The sequence below is a fragment of the Serinus canaria genome, chromosome 1, assembly GCF_022539315.1.
Source record: "Serinus canaria isolate serCan28SL12 chromosome 1, serCan2020, whole genome shotgun sequence".
In the NCBI taxonomy this organism is placed as follows: domain Eukaryota; kingdom Metazoa; phylum Chordata; class Aves; order Passeriformes; family Fringillidae; genus Serinus; species Serinus canaria.
The window spans coordinates 82,758,944-82,782,507 of record NC_066313.1 but is presented as its reverse complement, the minus strand read 5'-3'; the positions used below and the strand labels follow the sequence as shown (position 1 = coordinate 82,782,507).

Here is a 23,564-nt window from a genome sequence, read left to right as displayed (position 1 = left end):
CAATGGCACATTATGCTGATGAGTGACTATAAATAAAAATAAACAACATGAACAAAAATAATGGCATGGAGAAGCCTCAATGGTGATTAAGAAGAATTTATTTTCTCTAATGCAAAAACCCTTTGGGTACAAAAGTAAGATCTCAAGGTTTGTAGAAAGGAGTTCATGATGTTGAGCAGTCTCTGTAACCAGGGAATAAACACAAGTGTAAAATATAGTCATGGATATCATCACTGCTTATGGTGGTCTCTGAAAAAACTGATTCAGTTTCTTCTGTTCTTTTTTTTCACACTAAGAGTACAAATTATGATCAGAATATTTTTTGTGCAATTTGTAAAATACCTCAACAACCTGTTTTTTCCTTGTGGAGCTTAAAACTAAATCTCTCATCCAGACCCCCATGGCATCAAATGTCGTCTTTCCCATCTCCTCCCAGGCTTTGAGAAACATCCTTCAGCTTACTAAAAATGTCACTGCAGAGACCATTTTGGTGGGCTTCACCCCTAGAGCCCTGCCATCCCCTTGCAGGTCTCTATTCCTTTTCCTTCCACCACCACAAATGTCAGCTCTTTTTTCCCTCAGGACTTCCTGATCTCTCCTGATTCTGTCGGCCACCTACATAGACACAGACATCAGCCCATCCTGGGAACTTTGTCCTTCTGCACTGAACCTTGACTGTTGTGAGCTGTCAGTTGAAAGCCTGTATTGTGTAGGGTACAGCTATGCATTCCGGCTTCTCCTGATCAAGGAATTAATTTTATTCCTATTATTTCCTAGAAGGAAAATGACAGGAATAATATTAATTCCTTGATCAGGAGAAGCCTGAATGCACCTTCTTCACCTTCTTCCATAGCCTTCTTCATGTTATCTGCCAACTTCACATGCCACCTTAACACAGGTTCTGCCTTTGAGGTGCCAACTTTTCACTGTTTGTCACTGCATCTAGATGTGTCTGCATCAAACCAGAAAGGCAGTCAAGAAAGTTGCAACTTTTGTGTAAATTCTTTTTCTGAAGATACCAGTATGTCCTATGAAGCTGCATAACAGTATACATTTTTCTCAAAATGTCAAATGAAACATATTTGGAAACATACTTTAGAAATTCATCTCTTTGCTAATGGAGCAACAGGCTTGCATGTCAAATATGAGGAAGGAGCAGATGGAGAGAAGAAGGGGTCTGCAGAAGCTAAATCAGCCCCTGAGCCACAGATACTCTTGAGATTTATTCTCTCAAATTGATTCCTTCAGAGGTTTTGAATAAACCACCTAAGCTGTTGACAACATTAGAGCACTATATGCTAATACTTTGTGACAATGTTAAAGTGATGTCTTAAAGTATGAATACTTAATGCATGCAGCATGCTAAAAAGTATTTGCACATAAACAGGACTTTTGAATCATGTAGGCAATGACTGAAATTACTTTGACAAAGGCACACAAGCTCTCTCAATGAACAAAGAAGCAAACCAATAATGGCAGGGTAACCTGTGCAAGTCACCTCATGCTTGCCTGAATATACAGGGAAGGCAAAATCCTCCATGAGTGAACACGTGTGCTGCTCAGTGGCTCCAGGGAAAATGTTACCCCAGGTATAGATTAAGAAAAGTAGCTGACTGGATTACAGGCAGTCATGGCTATGTATGACAAACAAGGCCAATGTCTTTGATAAAATTTAGTTTTACTCTGTATGAGCCTTAGAATACAATTTTATCACCTGGCTCAAAAATATCACTCTGTGCACTGGAAATTCTCCCCAAAATACTAATAGAAGGCTTTACCCCGTCCAGAGAGGACACTGTGGATTTGGCCAATTTCCACTCAATCCTTACCATCCTTCTTTAACCAAAGTATTTCCCTTTTTTCACTTCTCTGTCAGCCCTGTGCTTCTGTTCTTTTTGCAGCCTTCTTTCTCCCTGCTCTGGCTCCACAGAAGCCATTCCTTCCCACTTCTCCACTATGGTCTCCATGTTTGGTTCTCACATCTCCTCCCCAACACAAGCAAGGGTTGGTTGTTTCCTTTTAGTATGTCCCAGTAAATTCATCAAAACACATGAAAACAGCTGAGTACCAAATCATTAATTAATTCTCTGCTGAATCAGCATGGATACAAAATATGCAAAACCAGTGCTCTTATTTCAGAATAAATTTTTATCAAACTCCATCCCTCCCACTCTGACTAACTACAGCTCCTGCACCAGGGTGAAGTGACTGAATCTCATAAGTGCATTTTGAGAAGCAGATTCACCTTTGAAGGTTCACCATTTCTGAACTGTACATATTACAGTACAAGTGAAAAATTCAAATACTCCAGCAGCCTAATGTCATTACCCAAAAATGACTGTGACTCACCTAACTGAAGACAGAAGGAGGAGAATTAAAACAACGTTCACAAAGAACCTGCTCCTTGCTCTTGGAGGAACACCATGCCACCAGTGGACTCAACTTGGATTATCTGTTTCAGGTCCAAAACATCAGTGCCCTGTTATATCCGGGAAGTCCTAAATCTACTTCTTAATTCTGCATAGGATCCAGGCTCATTTAGATGTTAGCTATTCTAGTTTAAAAAATAAAGTAAAATAGCTGCCAATAAATACCTTTCTCCATTTTTTTTTAACTTCAACTTTAAAGACAGTTTGAAAGCAGTTTACTAGGGCCAGAAAATTACCATAAGCCTTGATTTATTATTAGGTAGAGTCTGAATTGTTTCAAGTTCATTTAGTTCTCTGTTTAATATTCCATAAATTTTAAAGAGTATGTTACAATGAAATCTCTTTTTCCTCATAAGTCTTTCAGAGGAAGCATTTTGCTCAAAAATAGGAAGCATTTTGTTCAAACCCCATAGGTATGTTTACTTTGTTCATCAATCCCATATTTTCAAATACCATGTAAACACTTCCCATCATGTGAAGCAATATAAATGCAAATAGGGGGTTTAAATAACATAATGAAAAACTCTGTCTCTGTAGTTAGTCATGCATTATTTTACATCAAAATTAGTATTTAAGTACATACAGAATCACAGAATATTCTGATTTGGAAGGGACCCACAAGGATCATCTGGTCTGACTCCTGACCCTGCACAGTGCCATCCCCAAGAGTCACACCATGTGCCCGAGAGTGTTGTCCAAACATTCCTTGAACTCTGTCAGGCTGGTGCTGTGACCACTGCCCTGGGGAGCCTGTTCCAGTGCCCAACCACCTTTTTCTAATCTCCAACCTGAACCTCCTCTGGCACAACTTCAGGCCATTCCCTTCTGTGTCCTGTCCCTGGTCACAGAGAGATCAGTGTCTGCCTTTTCACCTTCTTTACTTATGCATAAATGGCTTTCCAAGATGTAGAAAAATATGCAATCAGGCCTTGAGTTTTATCTGTGCTTAAAGGTGAGTACATTGACCACATTATGCTTTGGATATTTAAAAATAATTTAAAACTGCAGGCAAAACAAAAATTAAAGTGTTGAGTGTTCTCCCTGAGTCTAAAATTTGATACTTCTCTCACTGCCATTTAAATATGTTTATATTAATTAATAAGCATCAAAAAATGGAAGAGGTAATTATGTTATATCAGTTTAGTAGATGAGCCCAGGATAACCAGCAGAACTGGGAAGATGGAAAGACCTTGCAAAAAAAGGGAAAGCATGAAGAAGCAAACTAATTAGGAACTTCCATATTATTTTCACTGTCTATAAAGTAATAATGAAGTTTTACAATTAGCCTTGATGTATTTCAATGGAAGAAGGAAACAAATGCATAGTCCTCCTTTGCCCTGTATTTCACATTTTCTGGATTATTACAGTCTCTGAGATGTCCTAGGCACAGCCAATCCTTCTTACTGTCTCAGGATTTGCACAATCCATACTTGTGCAAATTGGTTGCAAAACAAAACTAGCACATGTATGAGTCTCAGTGCACAGTGAATGTCCCCACCATGAGCTACAGGATGAGTGTTCTTCCCACAAGAACTGTGCTTATCACCCTTGACAGATATATTTCAAAATTTGGTACCTACTCATCACAGTGGTGATATAAAAATCTCCCACTGTTAAAAAAAGCACTGAAAAAAGTATCCAGGAAAGATGAAGATACACAGGAGAATACTGCCAATTTTGCTATTCTCGTACTTTCCAATTTAAACTGAGTGATAATTCTTCCACAGAAGTCAAGATATTAATCTTCTCAATAAAACCCCACTTATGAGAAGGGCTGCTACAATTAACAAAACTGCTAAGAAGATGTAAGTGGCCTGAGCCTCTATTCTCAGCAATGCCTGGTGGGAAGCTGCTGCCTTGGCCAACAGCGGGGGCTGGAGCCAGGAATCTCCAGAGCTAAAAATATTTGTAGACACTGCCTGATGAGAAGGGCCTTTTTATAAAGGGTTATTGCATTATTCTTGTCAGAGGAAGCTCTTCCCACATGTCTGACAGCCATTGAGGGTTTGAAGCTTGAATGAGCTTGTGTGATAGTTACCCTCCTGATTGATCTTCTGGGGCTGAACTTTTGGTCCCACCAAACTGAAAACATAAATTGCCACAGTTTGAACCAAAAAGCAGTGTTTCAGCAGGGGCCTTTAACACATATCACATAAGCTCAAAAGGCCCAGAAGGATTGAACCAGAAGGAGCAATGTCCAAAACACATGCTCACCATCTGATTATACAAGTAGCCTCTACCACAAGAGTGAACAACAAATGACAACAGGATTGCCTTAAAGCTCTCTCACGCTGATTTAGCCATAAATTAGGCTTTATCTGAGCCCTATTTAAAATTAACAACTTATGTAGCAAAACTGAAAAGCTTTGAGAGCTGCAAATGAAGCCTCAGTCTGGCAACACAAACAGGATAAATGGAATTGATCTGTAACAATGGCAATCAATTTTCAAAGGAAACATTTTTAGAGACCACCTATTCTTTTCTGACAGTTTTTCTCCAATCAGAGGACTTTAATTTAAGCATCAATACCATAACAGAAGAAATATTTTATGAAAAATAAAAATTAATTTCTTCCTTGATCCTAGAGCTTGCCCTCATGTACAAAGCAGAGCATTGAGGCTTTCAAAAGAGAATTTTCAATCCCAAACGAGTATGTGTATGAAAATTGGTTATACACAAAAAAAGCGTAGCATCCTCTGTGTCTCAGTAACTATGGGTTGCTTGATAGGCTGGAACAATTCAGTGAGGAATACTATTTACAGTGCATTATCTGAAATAAAATGTGATGCAAAAGCAGTCAAAAGAAGAGACAGCTAAGTGTGAAATTTCCTCTGTAGTCAGCTGCTGATCCACAGATGAGTCATTCAGAAAGGATCACTCAGGTTTCATCTCATCACCAGCTCTGAATCTTCTGAAACCTTTTCCAGAGATTCAGTTTAGTCAGACGTGCTTCAGCCATCATGCCACCTTCAGCTGTGCTGCACAGGAGAATACAGCACAGAGTTTTTCTCTCCCTACTGCTTTTCTTTGTCACCTCTGCAACATGAGGACACTGGCTGTGCCAATTCCATGCTGCAGGAGCTCTTCTTTCCCTTACACCTGGAGCTATTTGGCTCCCTGGTTTCAAAACATGGACAGAGCTGGACAGCAAGCCATAATGGGAGCATTGAAGCCAAGAGACAGCTCAGCAGCAGCAGCTGGTGGAGCTCTCCTCAACACAGCAAGCCTTAGTAGTAGCACATCAGGAATAACTCAGAGAGAAGTACCCAAAGGCCTGGCACTGAAGTGGCACATCCAGAGCAGCAGCACCAAAATTGGGTGGCTGGGCCAGTTTTGGATTTTCAAAGCCATAACCTCTGACAATGCAAATGCTTTCATTATGAAGAAGACTTACTGAGCATGAAGTTATCAAATATAACACCAACATACCCACAGCTGTGCATTTTGTAGCCTAGAACATTTTTTTACTAAAAACTTCCGTTGCTCTACAGTCCAATAGGAAAAGCAGGAAAAGTCCTTTTGCTACTATAAGAGGAGTGTATTTAACCAAGCCTGCACTCCAGATTTCAGTTCTCTAATGTGTAAAAAATAAACTACAATAGTAGTATCCGTGCTGGTTCCACTGGTTTTCATGGGCTAATACACTTCTGAGTGGAAATAACAGGCCATTTTCTCACTGCCTTCTCTTGTTTGCTTTGCCTGAGAGAAAGACGCTGTCTCAGCAGCACTGCCAGTCTTGGGAACCATAAAAGAAAAGCTTGAACTCAGTGTCTGAGCACCAGGCAATGTGTTGAGCTTCCCCTTCTCTGCTAGTGCTGCCTCCCAACACAAGGGATTTCCACCACTCCAGCAGTCCCTCCTAACTCTGGCTGGACTTGATACAGCACTAAGTTGTTCTGTCACCCACAAATTACAGCATCTGATGTGGATAATAAATTGAATAATGTTTATTTTTTTATTTGGCTCAGTTTGGTTTTTTTATTTGTTTTGTTTTGTTTTTCCTAGCGCCCTGAGCTAGTATTCTTAATCAGTGGCAGGGAGCTCATGCACATGGTTCATAAACAAGCAAATTCAATTACTAAAACAAAACAGCAACAGAGCAACCCAAAATAGTAGTCAGAAATAAACTAATAATAACGCCTTCTTCCAGTTTTATATTTGAACGTTTTTCAATCTCCTTTCCAGCACAGCTTACATTTGAAAGTCATGAAATTGTGGTGGTAAGTGCAAAGTGGGCTGCCTGCTTTTGGCATTCTCAATTTCTTTAAAAATGTCGCTCAGCCCCAAAACACATGAGATTGGAAATATTTTCCAGGATTGGAAACCTTCTCTTTTTGAATGGAATTACACTGCATGGAAGACTGAAGCTTCAGCAAAACCACAAAACCAATAATTTCATTTAACTTGCAAAAAGTAGTCTTCATGTATGTCTCGGAGCCTCCCTTACTGTGTAGTATTGAGGTACACTGTGTGAGCCTGTCCCAGAACATCCAGCACTGGAGTCCCAGCTCTAAAGCAAGAGGCAAGCAACTGTTATTTCCATCAGATTCAATGGTTTTCAAGAGCCACCAAAGGAGGGATTGGAAGTTAATCAGTCTTTACTCTCCCTGAAGTGGTCAGAACCAAGGCTGGAGAGCTTTCAGGTACTGTCGTCCATAGAAAGTACGCAAAAAACTCTTGCATGACTCCAGTCCCGCTGCATCCATGGAAATCCATATAGCATGGTAAATGAGGGACATGATCCAGAAGATAAGACATTTTTCTCCTTCAAGACTGTGGTATCTCGAAGCCATGGAAAACTCTGTCCAAAGTAGGTCTGTTAGATGTATTTTCCCTGAGATGCACATCTTGAAATCCATGGCATCTCTTGCTTATTCTGATCAGTTTCCTATGTTTCACATTTGCCAGTGTTTCTCAAATGAGAAATTTGACATCCTACATCCAGTAAATCTTCTATCCATGTTTTGTTTCAAAGGAAGACATCCGATTAGCTCTACCTAATGTTTCTGTGTTTCTGTTGCATGCTTGCACTACTACTCTGAAGGCACTGATCCAGAACAAAGCTCTGCTGGATTCCCCAGCTGAGGCCTGGGGACAAAGTGTTTTCTACACAGAAAGGGACCATATCATATTATTTATCCTCTGTTATTTGAACAGCAAATATTCATAATAAATATAAGTATATATGATTCCGCAATGAATACGGAGTTCCCTTTCACACTTGGGACTCCAAGGGACAAAGAAACACACTCTTCTTTAAACTCTGGTATGCTGAATTTGTGTCCTTATTTGACAGAAACATAGAATCTCTTAGGTTAAGAAGTCCCCTAAGGTCACTGAGTTAATCTGTTAACCCAGAACCATGTTCACCAAAGAAGCTTGTCCCCACATGCCACATCCACATGACTTTTGAACTCTTCCAGTGATGGTGATTCCAATGCCTGACTTCCTTTTCTGTGAATAAATGTTTCCTAATATAGAATCAAATCCTCCCCTAACGCAACTTGAGGCCTCTTCCTCTCATTCTGTGACTTGCTACGTGGGAGAAGAGACCAACCCCCACCGTGCTACAACCATGTCTCCAAGTGCCACATCTGAATATCTTTTAAATATCTCCAGGGATAGTGATTCAACCACTTCCCTGGGCAGCCTGTTCCAATGTTTGACAACCCTTGCTGTGAAGAAATTTTTCATTCATGCACGGTTGATATTAAACCAGCAGAAAAAGCAGAATAGTTCATTATATTTGCTTGAGATGCTTCATAAACAAAAGAAAAGGTTGTAAGTCAAAAAACAGGGGGGAAGAAAAAAAAAAAGATTGCTATATGGTATGAGCAGATTCAGGAAATAAAAATGGCGTGAACTGGGTATAAAAATATACATTTTCATAAGTTAAGGTACTTACGAATATTTTGAAAATGTAGATAAATTGATCTCAAGATAGAAGAACTGTCAGGCATGGGGCAGTATTGGACCCATTAACAAGTCCTGTACTGAATTATGCAAATCATTTAAATGGATGAGATACACCAGATGGTTTCCAGCAGGAGAATTAAACCTTAGTGCATACATCTGCATTACCTGCTTGCAGTAAAAATCTTCTCCATAGCCTTCAATTCGGTTATTCTTTTATTTCCCCATGTGTATTTTTTTATTATTATGACTATTTATTTTTCCAGTAAAGGGAATTCCTTTGTCCTGATATCTTAGTTCTAAGGACAGCTGCCAACTGTGATGAGAATCTGGTTTCATTATGCAGTGGAAAAAAAAATGTTTACTGGTTCAGAATTGTTTCACATATAGGAGCACTGATAGTTAGGTGCAATTCTTCATTACATTTACTATAGCAGACAAAATCATTAGGATAAACAAATATAGCTTGAAATTACTTTTATGATACTGGTTTTGATAAACAGGTAGTAGTTTTGTCATTGTGAATTCTTCTCATTTATAGCTGATAGAAAAAATACCCAGTCTTACTCAACAGAACTGAATGAAAAAGCCTCATTGGGAGCATTTTAGTAAAAAAAAAAAAAAAGATGTTCTAGTCAAGCTAATGTCAGATACTGCTGAATACCTTGAATTTCTCTCCCAAAGATTAAAAAAGGAGTTATTCGCTGTATAAAGCAATACTCCAGGCAAGGAATAGGCCAGAGGGTAATCAGCATAGACCTTGCCAATACCATGCTTCAGAAATCAATCTGAAAGTTTCTCTAGGACTTACACTTTCCTGCTGTTTTTAACAGCAGCAGATGACAATGTCACACACAGCACTGAACTATGCTGGCCACTTAATTAACATGGCACAATTAATCCTTCTTTATCTGCTCTCTTCCCTGGTAAATGCATCTCCTCTAAGTGAAGTAAGGAGAGGTGTGTTCAAATCTTGGATTCTCTTATAAAGGAAATGTACATAGGTACTTAAAATCACAGCTAGATTATATTTGATTTAGACAAATAAACACCTTTGTAGATCTTTGTAGCCTTTATTTTCAAGCTAGCTGCCCTCCCACTTTCTTCTTCTTATACTTACTTGTCATACAGATCATACTCCCTTCCACATCTGTATGCCTACATATAGTCTTCTGTGTCAGTTCCTGAAAATGAAAATGGCCAAGTTTGTCCACAAAAAGATGTGTTTGGTTGTCACCAAATGGTTTCTTTTTGGTTTCTTTCAATGACTGATAGTCTTTGCAATGTAAAAAAAGAATATATATAAATTCAAGAAACCTACCCGATTGCCTTCAAACCTTGAGCGATCGTTGTTTGCCTTTGATGTTTTTTCTGCAAGTTTCTTCTGCCTTTGAGGGCCTTTTCCAAAGAAAATGTAGTTGACAAAGGCGTATTCGAGTAAGGCCAAGAAGACAAACACAAAGCAGCCCATGAGATACATGTCAATGGCTTTAACATATGGAATTTTAGGCAAAGTCTCTCGCAGGTGAGTGTTGATTGTTGTCATTGTCAGCACAGTCGTAATTCCTACACAAAGAAAAAAGATCACATATCTTACAACTCCAAGCTTTCAGTTTTAATTTCCTTCTTGGCAAATATGCCTTGTCAGTGGGAAGAAGCTTAAAAATTTGTAAAAATGTCTTGCTGGTGACATCACTGCAAAAAAAAAAAAAGTAAAAATTAAAACTTGATGCATTATTATCCTGTTACAATTATTTCCTTCCTATGAGTGGGGGAACAGCTAACAAGGGGATCTGGCACCATTGCCATGAGTTAATGTAGCTTCATGGAAGCCAGGTGTAGCTGTACTGAAAATCTCTTCCATGGAGACCAAACTGATGTGCAACAAGAACAGTGTTCACACAGATGGTGAAAGCCTTCTCCTGCAGTTTTAAATTTATAAGAGTTAGGCACTTGGTTGATGTCAGTCCTGTAGGGTGTCCCTGTGATAGATGGGGAGACACAGGTACCTTTCTAGAGTAGTTCATCCCTTTTACATTAGATACCTATTTCAGGAAAAGACAATGTATAAGTGGAATTTGAGATGACTAATTTAGAGCAATAGGCTAATTACATGGAAACAAATGAGGTGAGCAATGACAGATAGACAGGTATGTGAATTTTTGGAAGGAAGAAAGAGGGAGAGCAATATTTTTATAGCAACAAACTGGACACTAATAAAATATCCACAAAATATCTATATCAACCTTATGTCAAGGCATTTATCTAAGGATAGACATAGCACCTGAAAATATATTACAGAGGACTGTTATGAAAATCTGGAAAGAAAAGCAAATTTATTGTCAGTCTGCCTGAATTCACAATAAACTGCAGGATCTGTATCTCCACTGGAAATTCTATGGGAATTGCAAATCACAGGTTGCTGAAAACACTGATTTGTGGAATAAGTCTCATTTCAAAGCAAGTCATTCTATTAGTTCTCCTCCATTACTATTTTCTTTGATTCCATAATTATACCATCAGTTTACATGCAGTCACTAAAATACAGGCAGAACAAAAATAAAGGACGAAATAAAATTGCTGCCATATAATAAAGTACAGCTTCTTTTACCTGAAGAGACAGAAATAAAGACAATATAACTCAAAACCAAGCCATCAGTGTAAGCAGTGCCACTCCAGGGAACTGTAGTAATACCCTATGAGATTGTGCAACAGATATTTTGAATATTTAGTGGGTTAGTGTCATGCAGTTTTCAGTGGTTTTCCTCTGAACTGTGAAACAAGTGTGCATTGATGCCAGATGTCTGGTGATCCGGAAGATTAGGCACACTGAATAAAAAGGTAGCTATCACTAACCAAAGGGAAATACATTCCCTGGGAGATCCTGAAATCCTGTGGCCAAATGTCCTTCTGAAGCTCAATAATTTATTTTAAAGCACAGCTGGAGGAGAAGAAGCTGACACTCCCTTAAGACAAAAAAATAAGATAATCTTGTGATTATAGTCCTTCCCACAAGGGAGGACTCCAGAGATTATTCTTCTCCTCACTCAAAGCACTGAATTTAGGAACTTCTAGGGCTAACTAGAAAAAGTTGAGAGCAGAATTGATAGGTTTGAATATCTCTCTTGAGATCAGCCCTATATCACTGTCTGTCTGCAGTGTCCATAGCACATGGTCTCTGAATGAGCTCGCCTTTGCTCTGCACCTTGGCTTCACTCTGGAGGCAACTATTTGGTTCAGTGCAGCAAGGGATCAGGCACAGGGGCAAAACATGGAAGTGAATGAATAGAATCAGGCTCTTGCAAAGAATACCGGCTTCCTGCAGGGGTTGAGTAAAAGTCTGTGCCCCAAGAATTGCACCTGGAATGCTTCCTTGAACAAAAACTTAGGAAATCAGGTACACCTTCTCTGTGCTGCGCTTTTCAGAGCCAATCATAGAGGTCCAAAGGTGCTATATTGCCTTTAAGCTTTTATACCAGTTCACACTAGGATGCCATGTAAGTTCACAGACACTACATAACAGGGAGCAGCTGTTGCCTGCCCTGGAGGCAGGAAGGCCCTGCAGAGAGACCTCAACAAATTAGAGGACTGGGTGGGCAATCACCAACCATGTGAAATTCAGTGAGGGGAAGTGCCAGATTCTGCACCTGGGATGGGGCAAACCTCAATGTACAGACAGACTGGGGAACAAAAGGCTTGGGAGCAGCGCTGCAGAAAGTGCTGTGGGTCCTGGTGGATGGCAGCATCAGACACAGCATCACCAACTAGGCAAGGGAGGGATTGTCCTGCTCTGCTCTGCACTGGAGCAGCCTCACCCAGGAGTGAGGTGCAGTTTTGGGCGCCACACTATAAAAAAGGTATTGAACTATCAGAAAGTGTCCAATGGAGGGCAATGAGGATGGTGAAGGTCGTGAGGGGAAGCTGTATGAGGAGCAAGTCACTCGGTCTGCTCAGCCTGGAGACCTCATTGCAGTCTACAGCTTCTTCATGAGGGGAAGAGGAGGGACAGGGACTGATCTTTTCTCTGTGGTGACCAGTGACAGGACGCAGAGGAATGGCCTGAAGTTGTGCCAGGGGAGGTTCAGGTTGGATACTAGAAAAAGGCTGTGCACCCAAAGGGTGGCTGGGCACTGGAACAGCTCCCCAGGGCAGTGGTCACAGCACCAGCCTGTCAGAGCTCAAGAAGCATTTGAACAATCCTCTTGAGCCCATGGTGTGACTCTTGGAGATGGTCCTGTGAAGGGACAGGAGCTGGACTCTTGTGGGTCCCCCGTGGGACCTTCCAACTCACCATTTTCTATTGTAAATCAAAGACAACCAATGAAGGGGAGAGAATGATGCATCTGACTCCATCATCCAAAGGCTAATGAATCACTTTATTATACTATACTATGCACATTTCATCTAAACTGAATCTGCCAGGCACTCACTCTTGCTCACAACTGCACAGAACTGCACTCATCTCTCCTTCTCTCGTGACTGTCCCATGACAGTCCCACACACACACACTTCTTGGCCCTGATAGGCCAAGGGAACAAAACATCCTCACTTTGGGCAAACAATCTCCATATTGCATTCTACTTTAGCACAACACAGGCACAGCAAGCGAGATAAGAATTGTGTTTTCCTTCTTCTCTGCTTGTCTCACAGTTTCTCTCTGTTCAGAGGGCATGTGAATACCACAATTTTTTGTGATTCTGTGATACCAGCTTAAGACTAAGAAGAGCGGGTATACAGAGGAACATAGGATTAGACCCGTGATACTGAACTTTATTAGACAAACACCACTGACACAAACACCAAGGCACTAATTGTTTTCTGAAAATAAACTATTAGATGGATTTTTGTCCTCTCAAAAGGACTTTCTGCCAATTGGAAATAGAACATCTGGTCTCCTGAGCTTGCCTTGTACTCTCTGATTTTCGTTCTAATATTTGTTTTACAGTACTTGATGAACTTGTGCTACATAGTAATGGGTCACAAGAGACAGTCTTGCTCCTTAAACAAGGAAAAATCTCATGAACCTTTAACAGAAGGGCATGGAATGTCACTGGGTATGGTAACTTCTGTCTAGCCATCTGTTCTCTGCAGTCCTGGCCAGTATGTATCTAGATGGTGATGGTCGTGTTTGAAGTGCTGCATCACTTGGTCCACCTGGGTGGACCTCTGCTATCCAGTAGTTCATTTATGAACACATCAGAGATATTTGGGCTCTATGCCCCACTTCTTATTAAGCTACTACTTAGCTTCAAGCTGCTAAACAAGCCCTGGCTGCTGAGTGGTAATGCCAGACTGTGTCATGGCCATACGTACCAGCTAACCCACAGTATATGCAGAATTACTGCACAGTAACTGCAGTTAATCTACAGTATCTCCAGCTACTCGAATTCAGAAGGAGGCTACTCTGCCTGCTTTGGTATGTGGGACCTTGGGAGATATGGGGTAAGGAAAAAGGGAATCACAGGGACATGGTTTGGAGTGGTACATTACAGAAAAATAAGGGAACTAAGGAATATGTTCCTGTTTTAAGAAAATAAGAAAATACAGCAGGTAGACAGCACAGACTTAGTGACAAGTTTTGGGTAATGGGGAAGTGACAAGGTACATGTAATTGAGAAGCACAGGGTTGAAGATAGAATTTGGGACAAGATGAGAGACAGAGGTATTTATAAGGATTTATAGATCCATTTAATAATCTTCCTTAGGTATAGCTATCCCTGAGTATGCTTCTGTAAAGGATGAAATATTTGCTATTGTCATAGAATAGCATTCTACTGTCATAGAATCTGTCCTGGTTCTGGCCAAGACAGGGTTAATTTTTGCAGTAGCTAGGAGGGGGCACGGTTAGGACCCAAAGGTTATTCTGTATCACCTCACATCATTGCCAGAGGTTGCGGGAAGGGAGTCTTTTTCTGGGAGGAAGGTTTCTCTTCAGACTGGGGCAAAGGTGGCCACCATTGAGTCACGAGTTGCACAATGAGCATTTTTGCTTGGGAATCACTCTCCCTTTTGTACAGTTTTGTTATTAGTATGTTGCTGATCCTGTTATTTTTCGTGTCTCATTGCTGTTTCCAGTAAATTGTTCTTACCTTAGCCTAGGATCTTTGCCTTTTGTGCCTCCAATTCTCTCCACAGGGGGAAAGGGGACAGGGGAAGCAAGTGGCAGTGTGGCTTTAATAGGACCACTAAAATGAAAAATATCCTAACCCTAATCCTAACCCTAAACTATGACAGAGAATTGTTTGGCTTGGAAGGGACCTTAAACACCATCTAAGCTCGCTGCCATGTGCAGTTCAAGTTGCTTGAAGACACATCTAACTTGGCCTTCAACACTTCAAGGGATGGGGAATCCACAACTCCTAGGGGCAGCCTGCTCCAGTGCCTCACCATCTTTACAATCAAGAATCTCTTCTTAATCTAAATCAATTCTCTGTCGTTTTGAAGCCATTCCTCCTTGTCCTGTCACTACATGTCGTTCTATGAAGTCCCTTTCCAGTGCTCCTGTAGGCCCCCTTTGGGTACTGGAAGGTGCTGTAAGGGTACCCTTTGTTGAGCCTTCTCTTTAGGCTCAACAAAATCAAGTCCCTTGGCCTGCCTTGACAGGAGAGGTGCTCCAGTCCCTGGTCACCTTCGTGGCTCATCGCTCAACTCACTCCAACAGGTCCTTGACCTTCTTATGTTGGGGACCCCAACCCTGGATCCTGTATTCCAGCTGGGGTGTCATGAGAGCACTCAAGGAAAAGAATCACCTCCCTTACCCTGCTGGCCACACTGGTTTTGGTGCAGAACAGATACAGTTGGCTTTCTGGACTGCAAGTGCACATTGCTGGGTTGTGTTGAGCTCTTTGGCAACTAACACTCCAAGTCCTTCTCCTCAGGGCTGTTTCTCAATCCATTCTCTACCCAGCCTGCCCTTGTGCTTGGGATTGACTGACTCACATGCAAGATCTTGCACTTGGCCTTGTTGAACTTCATGGGGTTTGTGCAGGTTCACCTCTCAAGCTTGTCAAGGTTTTTCTGGATGGCATCCCTTCCCTCCAATGTGTCAACTGCACAATTTTCTAGTGAACTTCCCTTATTTATAAGATACCTTCATCTGAAAAGTTCTTGGGGAGGAATCATACCTGTGCCAAATCCATGTTTCTCTGTCAGGAGGTAAATGATGCTTTCAGCTGTCATAAACATGCACTTAACATGCCATGTACTCTGAGGGTTAGGTGGCATGGTATGGGCCACAGCTGATGTGCCCCTGCATGCTGAACTGTTTCTGCCAGTATCAGTTAAAGCACCCAGGACCTCAGGAGGAGGCTTGGAGCCACATTTGTCCTCCCACACTAGCTGGACTAAGGCCCACGCTCAAGTATGATTGTGGAGCTGGTCTCCTAGATGAAACTACAACTGCATTAACTTGATGAGAACAAGCCTGAGACCTGTATGAGCGGCTCATGTCAGAGATTTAGTGGTAGCTACACTCTTGCATGAAGGGGAAAACATCACTTTTGAGGCAATGCTGGGTGACATGATTTTGACGCAAATTATTTTGGAATTTCAAAACACTGACATCATGTCGTAGTTTTTAACAACCTCTGAAGGCTACATTAAATCTGACATTTTAATGTCCCACTCATTTTTAGCACATACCAAGGGCAACTCTGGCTGCTGATGCATCATAATTGATCCAGAATGACACCCATGATAAAATGGTAATCAGTATGGAGGGCATATAGGTTTGAAGAATAAAGTAGCCAATATTTCTCTTCAACCTGAAGCTCAGTGAAAGTCTTGGATAGGCACCTGAGAAAAGAGAGAGGAAAACAGTGTTATTTATACGGAAAGAAAGACACTTGTAGATAGCTGCCTTCAGCTTCTACACATTTTGTGGGGTAGTATGACATCTGCAGAACAGTAGGGATTACACCTGCACTGTATTACTCATCTGTATTAAAAGAAACCTTGCATTGAATACAGTGATAACCAAGTAATTTTTTTTTTTGGTAGAAAAAGAGAGAGAGTGAATTACTTTAGACTATTGAACAGATAGGTGAGCACCAGTTATTTTTTAAAAACAATTGCTTAGGTGTCCAAGTAAAATGCTTATCCAAGTACACAGTTTTCTGTATAGAATTTATATTGGGAAAATAAGTAATGTGCATAGTTTTTTCCTTTACAACGAGGAGTTGTTCAAGAGATGAAACTTCTTAATAACATCTGAACTATAAGAAACATGCGGCCTGTGGTGTCAAAAATAAATTGTTATGACTTTCACTAAAGAAAAAGCCTTCAGACTAGATCCTCTAAGGTCAATCATAGCCAGCCCAAATTTTTCTTCCAAACATATTTTAAACAAAAAAAAAAACTTGATTTTTGTGTGCATATATATAGTTCATGAACAGTTACAAACAGAAAAAATTAACAATGGAAAGAATTAATAACCTCAGTAGCAACTTAATTTCAAACTGGTGCACATCTTACTGAATTGGTGTTAATGTTACTGAATACATTTTATATATATATATATATATATATATATATTTTCAGATTAATATATTTAGAAATCTCAAATTGTTAAAAATAATTGTGACTTTTTTCACCATCCGGAAAGATGATTAAATCTGAGTACAGTCGTTTAAGAAAAAGGTAGTCATTCACACATTAGCTCCATGATTTCAGTATTTGCACTACCAGCCCTAGATACACTTCTAACAGCTCGTCTAAAAGATTTAGTTAGTCCACATCCTAAAAAAAATTTCAGCACATACCAAGAACCCAACCAGATATTAGAACACTTCCAGCCCATTCTAGTGTAAATATGTAAAAACTATGAAAAATTACATCTAGAGAAAAAATGAAAAATTAAAAACTTCCCATTAAATTATATTCATGTGTTTGCAGATGAGCTTAAGAAACTACATTTGCCCATACAGACAGACATGAATGATGGATTTCCTAAGAAAGAAAGGGAAAGAAGGAATGGAAAACTTCAGATTTCTCTCCATCACATTCCTGATAGTTTGTTACACTTTGAGTCATGCAACAGAAAAATGGCACACCATTTCCAGGCAGCAGGAGCATCAAGGTAATATCAAACTTGTGCAAATATCCTTAGCTGTTGTATCAAACAATCTCAGAGCAACTATCACAGGGAAAAGAAATATCTGGTACGTGTATCTGGTTGCTGTGATTACTTCAATCAGTAGCATTTTTTCCAGAATGAAATACCTTTTAGTTTCACCAACAGAAGTAGATTGGTGGAATCAGAAGGATGTATTTCATCCTGATTAGAGCAAGGTTTTCTGCTGTCTGGAGCAGTCAACACCATTTTCAGCAAGCTAAAATCTATACCGCAGCTTGCTTAACATCTTCATTTTCAGATAAACAATGTTTCATTTCAAAAGACAGGTTTTCTCATTGAAACCAGCCCTGCTTCTTTTTTGCAATCTTAACATTTTCCTTTGGATTCTTAGGAAAATGTTTCTGTGGCCTTGTGTCTGCAGACTATATAAATAAAACAGGAGACCATAATGAAATATATAAACTCTGCTATCATGAAATACATTAAAAATGCAGCAGACCTGATCACCTTTCTGCAATAAGAGTAGAGCATCAGACAGAAATCTTCATAAAGCTCTGTTGAGAAAATTTATTTCATATAATACAATACCCAATCAAAGGGATTCTCTATAAATGTGTATAAAACTTTTCAGAAGTCCTGTCCAGGTCTGGATATCTGTGGAATATTATTGATAGTGGTGAAAACTGAAATACTGATACTTTGATTAAATAATATGAAGGATTAATTCAAGAAAGTTCTGTACAACTGAATCCCTGAATCAAAGTCAATTCTTGCTTTGCTCCAGAGCCAAGGACTCTGAATGCACAAGGGAAATTCAGAGAAAGAAAAGAGAACTTAGGTGTAGATAAAGCACAGAAAATGGTGTGGGTGAAAGAGGTGTGCATCAACGGGGAGGGAATAATCTGTCACATATGTTACTAATGTTCAGTAATGAAATCCTAAATCAACAACAACCCCTATGAGAAACCATATAACAGAGTGAGCTTTAGACATTGATCTTGAATGCTTCACCTGTGACTATGAACCATTACCTCAGCACCATTTCTGTCTAATTAGGTAAGGCAATTACTGAAACTAGTGAGATCTGACCTTAAAGGGGGACTCCCCAGAGAGCTGACCTCAAGGCCAGAGACACCAACCTAAATACGCTTGAAGCACCAGGTTTTTGTTCTGCAATTAGAACTCCAAGAACCATGTTTAGGGCCAGGGCTGTCAGTGCCTTCTGTCTTCCTGCTCTAGAGTTTGAGTTGACTGTAACAGAGATTCAGTTGCTAATCTGAGGGTGCCCTGATCCTTTTGAGATGCCCTGTGACATCTCTCAGACACCAGCACCCAGCTGATGGGGATGATTTACCCCCTATATCTTTTTGATCAGCACGTGGGTACCATGAAGGCTGCCTTGTGCCCACTCAAATAGTTGATAAAGCAACTAATTTAAACTGCTTACACATGAGCTTGGTTGTGCCTACACATAAACTCCAGTTTATCCAGTCAATCTAGCAAATGAAGCCTAGAGAATTATCCACCACCTCCTAAAATGGACTCCTATAGGTGTACTGAATTTGTTTCCATACTCCACCAACTGCATGGACTCTATTCTGACCAACTCAGACACTTAGCTCAAATATAGACACTGAAATTATATTCACCATAAATCAGAACAAGATGAATCCAGACTCTGCAAGTCTCAGAGTAGATTTTGATGGTGTGAGGCTCCTGGGCAAAATAACCAAAAGTCTTGCTGGCATTACAGCTGCTTGCTGCAGTTGACACGTTTAGTATAGACTTTGTTAAGGTCTGGTTGAAATTGAAACGTGAACTGGTAGCCTCATTTTTTATCATACTACATAGCCAGGGTTCTCCTTCAGGTACCTCTTCCTGAGACTGGGAGAGTTTATATTACTTTACACTGAATTGCTTTTATGTCTTCAAAAATTATCTATTGACCCTGCATGCAGCCTGCCATCTCTGCTGCAGTACCTCACCTCCAGCAAACAGGCCACAGGTGTCTGTGGAAAAAAACAATTAAAAGAAGGACCCCCTCCTTATTTCCTGCAGTTAATTCCCCCTCTTTGTCTGAATGGCTGAAGCTCTGTGAAAATGGTGGGTCCTAACCTTTATGGAGCAAGGTCTGTAAGCCCAGATCTTTATTTATCTGGAAAGATCCATTCTGTGGATTACTTATTTAATATAAGTTGACTTCTAGGTAAGCTCAACAATTACACTGCTACTTGTCTGATTATGATTGCATAATGATTTGTCAGTTAAGGCTCAGTACATTTAGAGATTAATTGCCAGGAAATTCTAGTTAAGTTTCCATAAAAAAACTTCTGTTTTTTTTCCTTTTAGCCTTGTTTTGCCTTGTTATCCTTCCTCCCATCTCATATAACAGGTTGATGCATATGGACCGATTTAAATACTACAGGAATAACATAGTTTTGCCAGGAGTATTTCAATCTAACAGTATTGGAAATGAAAGTATGAAAATGAATACCTAATCAATACTTGAGTCCCAAATGTTCCTTTTTCACAGTTTTGGGCACTTGATAAAAAGAGATTACTTGTTTCTGTTCCAGTTTCATTAAAAGCTAGCAAGCTGGAATATCTGGCTTCAAGGCTAAATTAGTCTCTTGCTGTTTTATCCAAGTATGAAGCAAGATAACAGAGTTGGTCAGTTACAGAATTTTTATTTTAATATGTTCTTCTGGGAAGGTTCTTTGGCTAATTGGAAATGTACTTTACATACTGATCTTTCAGACTACAGCAAATATTTCATTTCCAAATCTTTTAAGACTACCCTCCTATTACCAACATGTTGCTAATATGGCTTTGACTGCTATGTGACTGGAAGATTTTAGGTGGTGTTTTACATTCCTGCTCACTATCCAAGCATTTTGGGATAACAAACATTTAGGAGGCAGATTCAGGTAACAGACTTAGCACTACATTTCAGGTGTTTGAATGCAGGTATTTGCTCATGCATGGAGCATGAGCTGTTAGTGGAAACTGTGGAGATCTAGACTTAGAGCCAGCTGATTCTAAGGGTGTGATTTAACTCTCTATACTGAGGTGTCTAAAGCCATTTGAGATGTGATAGGCTAAAGAAGAGCAGAACAGAACACTTCTGAAGTAATCAATACTGAAGCAGTAGATGGTGAACATAGAACACAAGGCTGTAAGATGCCAGAACAGCAGCCTGACTGCTAACCAGGATCTTCCACAGCAGCTCAATAAGCAGCAGATTGTTATGTTTAGGCAACTGAAGAGTGTCTTAAAATATTCATTTGAGAAAACAGAGATGTTCAAGAGCTGAATAGCTCTTTAGGCTTCACTGACAGCACTGACTGGATGGCATTTGACTGTGGGCTTAATTCAGTTACTGACACGTGGGCATCCAGTGCCATTTAAATATCTTCTGGTATCCTGTATGGCCTTCAGTTGGTGTGAGAAGGGTAGTCAAACCAGGTATTTCTTCTTCATAGCAATTCAAAAATCATGAATAAAGGGAACAGACTATTCTACATGGCTTTGCAGGTACTTTCTAGACACCTGAAGGTTTTATTCAATTCCCAATCAAGTGTTCTCTTTTTTTTTTTAACTACATGACCATACTTGTTTCTCCATTAATCTCAGGTATGCCATTTTCTAGATTTTTCACTCACACTTACTTATTTTCCATAAACCCTTTTCTATTGCTCCATTACTGTCTTCAAGACTGCTACCCTTGACCAAAAATACACAGCTTAAGCATTATCAATGTAAATCAGACTTCTTTTGATGATGAGATTTGTGGGTTTTTTTGTTTCTTTTATTTTTCTTCCCAAAAGATCTTATTGGCTTATGTTCAGTTTGAGATCAACAACAACCCCTATATTCCTACACACAGAACGCTGGCATACTCTGGCATTCTCTATTCTTAATACAAATGCTGTATTTTGAACTTGTCCATCCTGAATTTTATACTTTTTTCAGACACATTTTTGCTACATTGGCAAGATAAATTTTACCTTTCATTCTACACTTCAACAGCCATGCAGTTCCTCCAGCATTCTTGCAGCTTCACCCAGATTTCTGTCATTGTGGATGGGGGTTCTCTCATGCTTATCATTGCTTCTCAGTAGTAACTATGGGAACAGATTTTTCCCTTTGCCTAAGTTACACAAGATTATAAAGCACAATTTCTCTTCAAGGATAGGAGAAAAAACTAATCCAAAAGCTGTTTATGGCTTGACTCTGAAGTCTTCTTTTAGTTTTATTCAATCAAAGCATACTAGGACTGAAATCTCTGAAATGTTCCCTGAGATATTGAGCTCAAAGAACTAATATCTCCCCCTGAGACTTCAATAACCTCAAAGCCAAAAACATGCCTAACTTATTTTCCAAAAAAAAAGTAGAATCTGGCCCTAATTACTAGGACTGTAAAAAACTCTTGAGAAGAAACTTGAAAAGTGTCTGCTGACTTTATGTATCTGATCTGCTGGCACGATTTAGATTTAGATTTAATGTGGTTTTGAGAAACAAATGTGATGTTTCCCTGCATGGAAATACTTGTCATAAAATGTCATAATAAATCAAGCATTTTTATAATGTCCTGTATCAAAGCAATAGTAAATTCAGTATTTGTCTTCATCAGTGAAAAAAATTAAATGTTTCAGAAAATGGCACAAGAAACATACTGTTCTCTGTGACTTCCTAATGCCAAGCTGTCTAAAACCCTAAAGCATGAGACTTTTTCAATCCTTTCACTAGTTTTTTTAAGAAAGAACCATTAATATTCTGAACATTTGGTCAGTCACAGAAATATGTGGTCCTAGTTTTTTAGTCTCTCTTGTATTTGTCACACATCTCTTTGGATTTCTTGTTTTCTTGATTTTTACAGATCTCTCATCTCTACATTACCAAGTCATGCATCTAGGGAAATATTTCATACTGAACTAAAAGGTGGCCTTGGACTGTCATAAAAAGCACGCTGCAAATAAGTTCTCTGTATTCTCATTGTTTTCTAAAACAGCCTTCCTACAAAAGCATATCCAGTCCTTTGGAGGAGCAGGTAAGCCCTGGCTGCCAAAGGCGACACTAGCTGCAGGACAGAAGGATATAGGATTAGAGCAACTGATTCTCTGTATTAAAAAATCTTCCATTCACAATGGCAACTGAGAACAGCAGCAGCTGGCAAACCCCCTCATACTCATTTCAATCCCAGCAATATTTACATTTTGTTCTGAAATACAGCTTGTGTTTCTGTGTACTTTGAAACAGATGCTGTGTCCAAAGAGTGGGTGAAGTGATGCTTACAAACATGATTCAGCTGCGCTTCATTTGTTCTGGTGTGCTGAGACAGATGGAACAGCACACTCCTGTGGTCTGAACAGCACTGGAAATCTGAAGGCCCCAATAATGAACCAAGTGACGGCCCCACATGTGCTGATGGCTTTCTGTGCTGCTTTGGTTTTGCCACACATATTCCTATTTTGGTGTCTAGCACCAAAAATGTAAATCAACCTTGCACTTTGTAATCTAAAGACATCCAGTGCTGTGAGTTACTACTAACTTTTATTCCATCTTCAAGGAAACGAGCAGGGATTTAATTTTAAAGCTTTAACAATGACTACAAATGCACTGGATGGCTATGTATAAAGTACAGTATATCTATCCATGCAAATCAAGAGACAAAAGACGTTACATTCACTATACAACAACAAAACAAACATCCACTGAAATTGCAGGGAGGTCTTTATAAAACTGGTGGCTTTTTGACCTAGCATGCCAAAACTAATTTATGTATGATCATTTTTACCCTGTAGGTTACATTTAAACTCATGATTCAGAGGTGAATGACTTAACACTTATTTAGATCATAGATATTTAGGTTTCTAGTTAAGTATCACACACATACACAAAAAATAAAAATAAACAATGAGCCAAAGAATTTCAAAATGGTTTGGATTGGAAGGGGTCTTAAAGACTACATAGTTACAACCCCACTGCCATAGGCAGGGACACTTTTGACTAGACCAGGCTGCTCAAAGCCCCATCCAACCTGACCTTCAACACTTCCAGGGATGGACCATCTACAATTTCTCTAGGCAGCCTACTGCCTCACCGCTGTTCCAGTAAAGAATTTCTTCCTATATCTAATCTAAATATAC

The 23,564-nt window shown here is 39.7% G+C and overlaps 1 protein-coding gene across 1 annotated transcript in view; it reads right to left on the bottom strand.

The window, feature by feature from the left end:
- The window catches only part of GABRB3 (gamma-aminobutyric acid type A receptor subunit beta3), a 112,350-nt gene that overhangs the window by 2,335 nt on the left and 86,451 nt on the right, over nucleotides 1-23,564 (bottom strand). Inside the window, exons 7-8 of the mRNA XM_030235076.2 lie at nucleotides 15,984-16,136; nucleotides 9,664-9,908 (exon numbers count right to left, since the gene is read on the bottom strand). Coding sequence (XP_030090936.1) covers nucleotides 9,664-9,908; nucleotides 15,984-16,136 — 398 coding nt within the window. The remainder of the gene's footprint in view (nucleotides 1-9,663; nucleotides 9,909-15,983; nucleotides 16,137-23,564) is intronic.